At 39.8% G+C, this 11111-nt stretch overlaps 3 protein-coding genes across 5 annotated transcripts; all 3 read left to right on the top strand.

The window, feature by feature from the left end:
- Positions 1–38: 38 nt before the first annotated feature.
- LOC132204553 (tetraspanin-33-like) lies at positions 39–4028 on the top strand. The gene is made up of 8 exons (XM_059633132.1): positions 39–179; positions 430–946; positions 1142–1345; positions 1396–1569; positions 1625–1756; positions 2486–2533; positions 2592–2708; positions 2765–4028. Exons 2-8 carry the CDS (start codon positions 851–853, stop codon positions 2834–2836), a joined length of 843 nt encoding a protein of 280 aa, XP_059489115.1. The 5' UTR covers positions 39–179; positions 430–850; the 3' UTR covers positions 2837–4028.
- Positions 4029–4603: 575 nt separating this feature from the next.
- On the top strand, positions 4604–8094 carry LOC132204216 (armadillo repeat-containing protein 8-like). Of its 2 annotated transcripts, XM_059632575.1 has the most exons (12): positions 4604–4744; positions 4872–4945; positions 5005–5219; positions 5269–5471; positions 5524–5684; positions 6046–6412; positions 6517–6696; positions 6751–6963; positions 7021–7215; positions 7273–7419; positions 7473–7639; positions 7694–8094. In XM_059632575.1, the coding sequence occupies exons 1-12, from the start codon at positions 4718–4720 to the stop codon at positions 7728–7730; spliced, it is 1986 nt and encodes a 661-aa protein (XP_059488558.1). In that variant the 5' UTR covers positions 4604–4717; the 3' UTR covers positions 7731–8094. The 2 variants fall into 2 exon arrangements, with proteins under 2 accessions (XP_059488558.1, XP_059488557.1); XM_059632574.1 differs by lacking the exon at positions 4604–4744 and having other exon boundaries at positions 4751–4945.
- A 201-nt stretch (positions 8095–8295) lies between these two features.
- LOC132204203 (nuclear distribution protein nudE-like 1) lies at positions 8296–11110 on the top strand. 2 transcript variants are annotated; one of them, XM_059632556.1, is made up of 5 exons: positions 8296–8593; positions 9035–9409; positions 9499–9646; positions 9704–9896; positions 10329–11110. In XM_059632556.1, the coding sequence occupies exons 1-5, from the start codon at positions 8474–8476 to the stop codon at positions 10441–10443; spliced, it is 951 nt and encodes a 316-aa protein (XP_059488539.1). In that variant the 5' UTR covers positions 8296–8473; the 3' UTR covers positions 10444–11110. The 2 variants fall into 2 exon arrangements, with proteins under 2 accessions (XP_059488539.1, XP_059488540.1); XM_059632557.1 differs by having other exon boundaries at positions 8297–8593; positions 9704–9926.
- Position 11111: the final 1 nt, after the last annotated feature.

Consider the following 11111-nt stretch of genomic DNA (forward strand, 5'->3'; position numbering starts at 1 on the left):
AATGAAATCTTGACACTCATGACCATTGAGTCGCGCACTTGTAAGTGTTTGATTTTATTTCAAGTTCACTTCGGGTTTTCACGCAAGAAGAGAAGAGTGAAATTTCGTCTGCAGAGAAGATTTACGTGTCAAATTTATTGTTAATAGAAGAGATTCATGCTGAGATGACTCTAAGAAGTGTAAGAAATACGATTTTATCTCAAAACTTGTTTTAAATTTCTAATGTTTAACCAGATGGCTCATTAGAATAAATCATTAATTTATCATTCATATTGTTAGAGAAATGAAAATAATATATAAAATTAAATAGCTAAATTATTAAAAAATTGAAATTGTTCTTTAAAATTTTAGAATTATACATTTTGAAATTTATCTTGACTCCTCTAATAAAACACCCCGCTTGGAATTGAGGATTTTTTGTTATTCTAGGATTTAGAAAAAGTTGAAAACAACGACGAGCTTTCCGAGCTTTCAACCGAATAAGTAAACGCAAGCATTGCTGGCTCCTTCCGAATGCATGCCCTTTTGCCGCCAATTTCATTCAAAACGAGACCAAGATGGCAGCACCGTTGTCGTGGAGAACAGGAAGGCACAGGAAAGATGGCGAGCTTGTTGTGATTCATCGGAGTCCGTTCTTAGACCGTGACAAATTCGGCTCTCCCACGGCTCATTCGGACCGACGGCGCATCGGAAGCTGGCGAATCGCACCCCCCGTTGACCGCCGAACGCGAAAATGTGCATTCAACCGCGTTTCTGATGCCCGCAGCTGCCCGATAGGCGGTGAGGCGAGTGCCAGCAGATCCGGGACTTGAAAACCACCCCAGCTTTTCGACCCCGCTTTTCGGCCAAAATGCACCAACCGAGGCGGCGCCGAGTGTCGCACAACTTCACCTACGTTAGCGCCTGTGGAAAATACATGATCTTCCTTCTCAACTTTTTATTTTGGGTGAGGAGAAATCGACCTTAGGTTTCTCGGTTAATTACATTCTGTGTCCATGGCAAATTAAACTCACTCGAGCGCAAATCGAGTTTCCTTGAATTTTAGCTATCAGTTCCGAGGTCGTGCTTGCCTAGTTTTCCTCCAATTTTAAATTTTCCTTGTTTAAAAAATTATTCAATTAAACTTTAATAATTTTTGCAGTTGCTCGGAGGCTTGTTGATTGCAATCGGTCTCTACGCCTTTGTGGACAAATGGCAGACCATTGGTTCGGTCAAACTAACCAACATCTACGACGTGTTCCTCAACATATCGCTGGTGCTGATCATCATGGGAGCCATTATCTTCATAATGAGCTTCACCGGATGCATCGGAGCCCTGAGAGAAAACACCTGCCTCCTCAGATTTGTAAGAATTCGCAGAGAATTTTGAATTTTCAATTAATATTGTTGCTCCAGTACTCATTCTTCCTGTTGGTGTTCTTCCTGCTGGAAATGTTCATCGCCGTCGCGGGCTTTGTCTTTCCACACCGCATGCAGTCACTGTTGGACGAGACTTTTACAGACAAAATTATCACCACGTATCGAGAAGACCCTGATCTGCAGAACCTGATCGACTTTGGACAGAAAAAGGTATATATTTTTCAAGCTCAAATAAATTGGTTTTTGTAAAAATTTTTTCTTCCAGTTCCAATGTTGTGGATTGAGCCACAGCGGGTTCATGGACTGGTCGAAAAACGAGTACTTCAACTGCAGTTCGCCCAGTGTTGAGAGCTGCGGTGTGCCATTCTCGTGTTGCATCAATGCCACGGATATATCAGTGAGTTTCCTGTTATCCTCAGTTAAACTTGTGGGTTTTATAAATGCATAATATGTGAGGAAAACACTCAACTGATAACGACAAAAGTTTTACATGAGTAATAACCTTTTGAGAAGAATTGCCTTAATTTTATTCAAAGTTGTAGTTGGGGGTATTTTATTGATGATTTCTATTGTTAAAAATATTGCTAAGAACAGGCTATGAATTTTAAATTTAATAGGAAAATCAACAGACTAAAACCAAGCTATGCTGTTAATTCATGGTGATTTGAATTTAAAATTTGCTTTTCCCTGATTTTTTTTGTGAGTTGTTTTTTGCTTAAGAAAAATCAATGTTTAGGCTGCGGATATTGTTTCTGTCTTAAACAATAAACAACTCAGAAAACCCATCAGGAAAAAGAGGGTTTTAAATTAAAATCACCTCAACCGTGAAATTCTACCACAAAATTATCCTGATGTGTTTGAATTTTAATTTCTCTTTCCTTGGTGGGTTTTTTTGAGTTGATTATTGTTTTGCAGAACAAACAACATTGTGCTCCAATTGGTTGCGGGATTTTTTGACATAACTGTGCAGCAGGATTATTGTTTTATTAGTTTTTACCACAAAACAATGAACAATTTTAAAATGCTAATGAGGAAAAATTAAAATTAAAACAACCCTGAAAGCAAAATTTTTGTGTTAATTTGTCGTTTTAAAATAATTTGACATTTTTTTTTTTTTAAATTTTAGAGTGGGCTGGTTAACATAATGTGTGGTTACGGAGTGCAGAAACACACTGTAAGTATTTCTGATATTTTTTATCCAACTTCATTAATCTTATTTCAATTTGATCCAGCCTGCTGAAGCTGGAAAGAAGATTTACACGACTGGGTGTGTCGAGGAAGTGCGAATATGGCTCGAGAGAAACCTGTACACCATTGCATGTGTGGCGCTGGGCGTCGCTCTTGCTCAAGTAATTCTACCAAAGAAAACTTGTTGAATTAGGAAATAATTTTTACTCTTTTTCAGCTCTTCGTAATTTACCTCTCCAAGACCCTCGAGGGTCAGATAGACCTGCAGAAGTCCCGTTGGAGAACATGAGAGGAAGTTGTGATGGTTCCGTCGTGCTCGTATTATCAGTGGGTTTGATGTGAAAATTTTAAGTGTCGGCGGAATCATGTGTGTTCGGGCGGACTGCTTCTGAATTGGGTTCTTTCAACATAAAGTGAATAGTTGTATATTCGAGAGGAACAACATGTTTCTTCTCCATCGAAGTGATTCATTTTTGGCATTGTATATCAACTCATTTTGCAAAAGGGGCGCCTTCTATTTTGGAATAAAGCACAGAATTGTTTGCACACGTAGGTTAATTAAAATGGAGCGATGCCAAGAAATTTGATGTAGATTTGATATATTATCGAATGGGGTTTGATTAATTTTATTGTGATGTTCTTGGCAGAACTCTTCCGAGAATCTGTGCCCAAACAATTGAACACTCCCTCCATTTCGGTACGAAACTCCACGATGACACACACACACACACAATTTGTCTCGTTCGGGAAGCAGAAATTTTTGTACATTGGTTGAACTGTTCGAGTGCAGTACAAAACCGGGCACATTGCAGGCGTTGTTCCAATGTGATTACTCAGTCGACGTGATATTTGGGAGGACCATTTTCATTCTGTCTGTTTGTCTCATCCACTTTGCGCAAATCGAGAAAGCTTCCTCCTTGTTTCTTTTATATAAGCCCGGCCATTCGCTTCAACTCGACCCAGTGAACATTCCTCGTTTTTTCGAATACAAATAATTTTCTCCATGATAATATGTGATCTGCCCTGCTTTTATGTGGTCTCATTGATTATTTAAGATACTGCTCTGAGATAATTCAATTCATAATATAATTGTATAAAAACTGATCTGACAATGAATCAGAATTAAGATTTTTTACAAGTTGATTATTATCGTAGATGTGCTGTTGCTTAATTTGCATTTTACCTCTCGGGAATTTGAAATTCCTGGATTCGATTTAAAATTCCATGCCTCACTTCCTGTAACCATGTACAGAGATTTATTTAACCTTTTTTATTTTGTTACCGAGTCCAATTCGACTCTTCGGGGTGAAATAATTATGTTTTAGTGTTACAATGATTGTACTGGTAAGTTATAAAACTAATATGTGTCAAATTACTGCTTAAATGTAATAATATTCCATGATGTCTGGATATAAATGCATTATATTTATACTTGATAAGACGTGCTTTAATTGAATAAAAGGAAAAATACGAAGAAATTACACAGCTCGATTTTACTCAAAATGTATTCACCATGGGGGAGGCTGGTAGTATAATTTTTAGAGATGTAACTTTGTTTCTTACATAATTTATTTTTGAAGCCTGAAAGAATGAAGAATTGAGAACCCGCAACATCAAAATTATCATACTTCTACGCAATCCATGCAAACAATGTGCTAAATTTTCATTGAATTTTTTGTTTATTCTTAAAATAAATTTATTGTATAGTTTTCACATGGCGCTTATAGGGTCATATGAAACTTGTAAGGCAATAAATCCCAAAAAATACGTTTATAGGTTTTTCTAATAAAAAATATTTACAATTTGACGCGCAAAAGTTTTATATTATGTAATTTCTATGCACCTATGATTTCAGATAATTTGCTCATTAAATACAATTTTTATTTTTTCGTGTTAGTGGATTTATTTATTTAATTTTATTCAAAACGAAAACAATTTAACCTAAAATGTGTGAATGTGTCAAAATTCTTTGGTGACTCGCGCTCTTTTCACTCAAATTTTGCACACCCTGATTGGTTGGCGAAAATTCAAGCGCTCTGATTGGCCAGGCCAAGTAAGGACGCATTCAGCTGAGAGAAATTCGGCTCTGCCGCACATTTCGTCGTCAACGCGGATATTTCACTCGAGTCCGCTGCATTTACGCAACCGGCGTCGTCGAGAGGCGTCCGAGATGACTTCGATCATGCAACCGTTCGTGGTAAGGCCTCATTAAAGTTCGATTTCGGCTCCGGATGGGCCAAATACTCGGTTGTCGGAGCGATCTGTTGGTCCTCCCACCGCCTGTTGGCCCCTGTGGCGACTCAAATCAAGCCTCTTTTCGACAGGACCCTGACAATGGCAGGCCGTTCATCGAGGAGATCTACTCGTCGGACGAGGCCAAGTGTCTGAACGCCCTAATGTGAGTTTTCCAGCACCAAAGTTCAACTTCTTGACCCGCAACATAATAACTTTTTGCAGATGTTTGAAAAACGCAGTGATCGGCAGCAACCGACAGAAAGGTTTCGTTGTACAACACGGGGTCGTCTCCAGACTGGTCCAGATAGTGTCCTGCGAATCCTCTCCGCAGAGCGTCAGAATCGAGGCAACCATTATTTTGGGCTCGATTGCGAAAGGCGCTGACGAGCATGTTCGCGCTCTCGTCGAGATGAATTTGATTCCTATGCTAGTCAAGGGTAAATTTTTGCGCGCTCAAAAGCAAAAGAAATTAATTTTGTTCTACAGGAATTCTGGAGGATGGAGACGAGGAAAGTGCTCGGTTGGTCGAAGCGTCACTGTGCTGCCTGCGGACCCTGCTGCAAAGCGGCCTTGCCCCCACTGGCACCCTAGCTCAGGACAGTGACTTTGTGCAACACCTGCTCGCCTTGCTGACAGCATCGATTACCTCCCAAATGGCCATAGCTACAATTTTAACCGCAGAATGCAAAGCAAGTCGATGGTCTTTTTTCCAATGGAATTTTCTAATCAAATTTATTGTAGACGCCTGAATGTCAGGACATGCTTTCTACCCACGGAGCAGTTCTCAGTTTGACTGCACTCCTCTGCTCCCCTCATCGTAAAGTTCAAATGCCCGCTCTCTCTTGCCTGGCAAAAATCATCTTTCAAAATCGATGTGTTGCTCTGGCCGCAGCTGCTGCAAGGTTTGTTTTTTTAATTTTTTCCGAGAAGGTTCATTGTTAATTCCGTTAATTCATTAACAAGAACGTTATTTATGTAAGTAAAATGATTTTTCCAAAGTTTGGCTTCATGATATTTTACGTTAAAAGTCATCGTGCTAATTCTCATGTGAAATCAATTTTTTTATAGTTTGAAACATTTTGAAATTCATGAAAAAAATTAATTTTATTGCTAGATATTCATCGATGAAAAAATAACACAAGGACTGGCTAATTTGATTAAATTATTTTACCTGCAAATGAAATTTAATTTAGACTAAAGTTTTAAATTGAGTTTTACTTTTTTTGATTTGTTTTAATAATTTTGAACTAATTGTAATTTCAGTTTTGGGGGCAAAGCCCTGCCTGACCTTCTGACCCTGCTGATGGCCCAAGATAGGCCGACCAGCATGCAACTGGCCTCGGCCCGCTGCTTGACGTACCTGCACAGGGCAGGAGCTTTGAGCGCTGACGACCCCAAAATAATCTTCAGGACTCTGCCCTGTCTAGTTCGGCTGTGCCACAAGGAGCATGACAACGGCATCAGAGCAATTGCTGCCGAGACGCTTGGTTACCTCACAGAAGTGGACACCGGTTTGCAGAGACTGGCGTCCATCTCCAACCACTTGATTCCTACCCTGGCTTCCTACTTCAGGGTGGCTCTCGAAGAAACGCCACCGCTGCAGCAACAACTCAGACAAGCTGCTTTTAGGGTATATTATGAACAAAATTATTGTTTGAATAAATCATATCTTCGATTTGTCTGCAAATTTGGAACAAATATACATATTTAAATTTTCACTTTTCTTGCTTCCAGGCTTTTGCCTCTTTAGGTGCAAATGACGAAGATATAAGGAAGAAAATCATTGAGACTGAAGGTCTTGTAGAACACATAGTCTGTGGCCTTCAGGACACAAGTCCTAGCGTGAGATTAGCAGCGATTCGATGCCTTCATTCTCTCTCAAGATCTGTCCATCAACTGAGAACTACATTTCAAGTAATATGCTTTGCTTTCAGTTTGTTTTATTGTTATTTACTTTTGATTCTGCAGGATCACCTTGTCTGGAAACCGTTGATGAATTTATTAAAACACGCATCTGACGATGACGTGGTTACCGTAGCTTCATCCACCCTTTGCAATTTGCTGCTGGAGTTTTCACCTTCAAAAGAACCCATTCTCGAGTTAGGGGCCATCGATTTACTTTGTGGGTTAACTAGGAGAAAGGAAGCGGCTCTCAGGCTTAATGGAATTTGGGCTCTAATGGTTGGAGAATTATTACCTTTTAAAAAGTTTGGCTGATTTTTTTATTTTTTTATTCAGAACATGGCCTTTCAAGCAGAACAAAAAATTAAATCACAAATTTTGAAAGCGCTGGGAACAGAGCAGATTTTCCGGCTTCTGTCGGATCCTGAGGTGAATGTTTTAATGAAAACTCTAGGCTTGTTGCGGAATCTACTGTCAACAAAACCTCACATCGATCAAATAATGAACCTTCACGGCATTCAAATTATGCAGGTTAATAATTGCCTATAATTTGTTTAAGATTTATATTTTTAATTCCTGAATTTTCAGGCTGTAATTTTGATTCTTGAAGGCAATCACAGTGCTGAGGTAAAAGAACAGGCCCTATGCATTCTCGCAAACATTGCAGATGGAGACTCTGCAAAAGACTTCATTATGACCAACGAAGACGTGCTTAAAAAATTAGCAAGTTACATGGTTGGTTGAATTATTTATGATTTAGCCTTTTACTAGATTTTTCTAATTTTCAGATGCATTCAAATGTGAAACTACAAGTTGCAGCTATTTTTTGTGTTTCAAATTTGGTTTGGAAAGACGAAATCGGTGCGTCAGATCGACAAGCGCGGCTCAAAGAACTTGGTGTTCACAAACTGCTTCAGCAATTGATTAACACCTCTGACACTCTCTTGTTTGACAAGTAATTACAAATCTATGAAGTTTCAACTTTATTCTAATTTGACTGATTTTGCAGAGTAAAAACAGCAATGACTCAGTTTTCTGATTCATGATATTGTGAAGACGAAGAAGATGTGATATGTAACACGCTCGAAGTGCTGATGGCACTTCCGAGCCCACAGTTAACTCCTCACTTGCACTCAAACAACCAGGATGTTGATTTTTTGCAGCAAACGTCTCGTGATGACTAAAATCTATTAATAATTTTCCCGAGTTACTCTTTAAAATCCTTTAAACTTATTTTGAGAAGTCGCAGCCTGAAGCTCAAGCTTTGGCTTTTTGCTTTTAAATAAGTTATAACTGTTGATCTTGCTTTTCAGCTGCATAACTTTTGTTGTCCTTGTTTTCCACTATATACTGGTGTTGTTTTCCGGAGAAATTTGTTATTAGATAATAAACTATATATGAGAGATGAAATGAATAACAGTTTTTCCTTATCAGTTCAGTTATGTTAAAGAAGGAAATTGCATGGAATTTGTGGGTCTTGAATTTTATGACACATTTTGAGGTTTCAAATTTTGGCGCGTTTGCGATCTCGGCAGCGATTGGTGTAGCTTTTTATTTCATCAAAACCATGCCCCTTTCAGCTTGTGCGTTGCACTTGGCAACAGCGCATTATAACAGTCGCAGCCAGTTTCTGCACTTTCGATTTCGCAGTTTGCAGTTGACTGACGCATCAAATCGACGAAAATCGGCAGGGAAAGCACGGGTAGAGTCGATTTCGAGTGCAATTGGCGAGCGCCCCGAAGGCTTCTTTCCATGGTTTTGTAGTGGAAATCATCGGCAAAGCAGCTGCATGGCCGACAAGGCGCCCAATTTCGGCTCGGCCGAGGAGGAGGCCAAGTACTGGAAAGATATGGCCCTGCAATTCCAAAAGGGCATGATCGAGGCCAGGGAAGAACTCGAGGAATTCCAGGTGACGTGCCTTCCGCGTTTGACATTTCGAAATCCAGCTTATTAGCGATTTTTTACATTCCGTACGCCTGAATTGGGAAAAAAATTACTGGAAACCCGTTAAGTGGCAATCAATTCTCAAGGGCTCTTCAAAATCTGGGTGCTGGTTCAAGGCTCAAGGCCGGATTTTTGACGTATCAAAGTCAAATTCGTTTAAAAATAACGCACAATTGGAGAGTTTCCACTTGTTTCTTCAAAGCCCGTTGTACTTTTGAAATTTTATTAAACCTGGGCTAGAAATTTTTAAGCTTAAATAAGTTGTTAATATTAAATCAACAGTGTAGTAGTCATTATTGATTAAATATACAATAATTCACTATCTCCAGTGGGTGAGATGACATCACGTTTTTATATAATTCGCCTGTCAAAACCAAAACTAAAGACTGTTCTTTGTCAAATGCAGGAAAACTCGCGAGACTTGGAGCACGAGCTGGAAGCTCAACTGGAGCAATCGGACGTTCGATACCGCGAGCTGCAAGTGATCTCAACGCGGATTCAGAATGAGAACGAGACGTACAAGGTGCGCAATGATCAGCTGCAGCAACAGTTCCATCACCAGCTCACCAGTCTGGAGAGCGAACTCGAGGACCATCGACGGCGGGCAGAGGAATTCCACAAGTACATCCGAGAACTGGAGCAGAGCAACGACGAGTTCGAGAAGTCGACTCGCATCATGCACGCCACCATCGAGGACCTCGAGTCTAAACTGAATATAGCCATTGAGAGGAATGCGTTTATTGAGTCGGAACTGGACGAGAAGGAGGGCCTCAAAACAATGGTACAATTAAAATATATGTTGAAAATTCTTAAATGTTCTGATTTGTATAAAATTGTTCTAGTAAATAATTTATTTTTGAAAATTTCCAGGTTCAAAGGCTAAAGGATGAGTCCCGTGATCTGCGGCAGGAGATGAAAGTGAGAGAAAGGAGAGAAATGCCTGACGTCGAGAACAAGAAGAACCTGGAACTGAGCAAGTCTCACGACAAGTTGATCAAATTTGAGCTAGATTCGCCTGGTTCGTTGTTATGATTGCAGTTTAGAATTCTTGATTTTGAAATTGAAATTTTCGCAGGGACGCCTTTGAAGGTGAACACCCAGCACAACACTGGTGCAGCCTCTCCGGCGTTGACCCCGTCAGCCCGGATTTCGGCGCTCAACATTGTGGGCGACTTGCTGCGAAACGTGAGCGCTCTGGAAAACAAGGTGGCTCATGCGAGAAGCCTGCCACGCCGAAGCGCAGACGCCAACACGACTGAGTCCCCAAGGTTTGTGCGGACTCGCAGGGTTTGAAACAAGTGAGAGACCACCACAATTTGACTAGATAGCGACCAGCACTCACACTCATGATTCGCTTTGCTGCCAGGTTTCTTTGTCCAGGGTGCTTGTGGTCTCTTTCTCACTCTGTTGGATTTTGAGGGGAAATTGGAATAGAGATGTGGCATGGAATTAACCAAATTTAATCATTCTTCGTGTTCTTTTAAAGACTTGTGGTTTTGAATTGAAATCCTTAAAAGCGTTTTTCCTTTTCTGACTAACAGATTGAAAATAGTGTTTTTAACTAGGAACAATTATAGTTTTTTTAGAATCCATTATGTTCAAGCATGTTTGTCACTTCATTGTATTAATTTGCCAATTTATCGGAAGTGTACTGAACTATTAAATTATCAATTTATTTACTTCCTTCTCCTCCATTTCAGGACTCGAGTGAGAAGCAACCGCACCTCCACAACAAACACCCCCGCAAAGAGTGTGAACAACAACAACTCGCCCACCAAAAGCAACAAATCGTCCTCGGGTCTGATCCGAGCCTAGAGCCCATCCTCAATTATCTCTGGCGTAAAATAATCGCAAATTAATTCAGTCGTCAACTCCACAGTCAGACCAAGCAACCGGTCTTGCAGCCAAGAGTTGTTAGTGAGTTGATTTTCCTGTTCTGCTTGCGTCCGGCAAGCCCTCTTTTAATTCACTCGTGTTTATCCTGTGTTTGTGTTTTTAACAGAGCAGGTGGTATTTTTATCGTACTGAAATGGGGCAGTTGAGCGGAGGCTCGTTTGTGTACATTACATATATATTTCCTAAGTACGAAAGTCAAGTACAGAGATTTATTTAATTATAATATATGGATTATATGAATTAGCAAACTTGGTTATCTGTATATTACGTACCAAAAGAATGGTTCTTATTTTTCAACGTACTTTCCACCGGCTTTTTGTCGTCTATGAAATTTATCACATATTTATCTAACGTTTAACACTATCACACCCACACTGTCCGTGCAATCTGTAAAAGACTATTGGCCCCAGGTGATGGAGCCGAAGTAACCGCTGAAAATAAACCAAGCAAGAACAATTAACTGTATAATTATGCTTTAGGCATTCATTATAGAATAGGGTATAAAAAAGGAGCACAGGCGGTGCTTAGCTTCGTGATGAACCAAAATGAACATGAATAAAAACCAAATTTGGCATTTGAATTCACAC

The sequence above is a fragment of the Neocloeon triangulifer genome, unplaced genomic scaffold (assembly GCF_031216515.1).
Source record: "Neocloeon triangulifer isolate White Clay Creek 2 clone unplaced genomic scaffold, ASM3121651v1 ptg000022l, whole genome shotgun sequence".
NCBI classification, from domain to species: Eukaryota; Metazoa; Arthropoda; class Insecta; order Ephemeroptera; family Baetidae; genus Neocloeon; species Neocloeon triangulifer.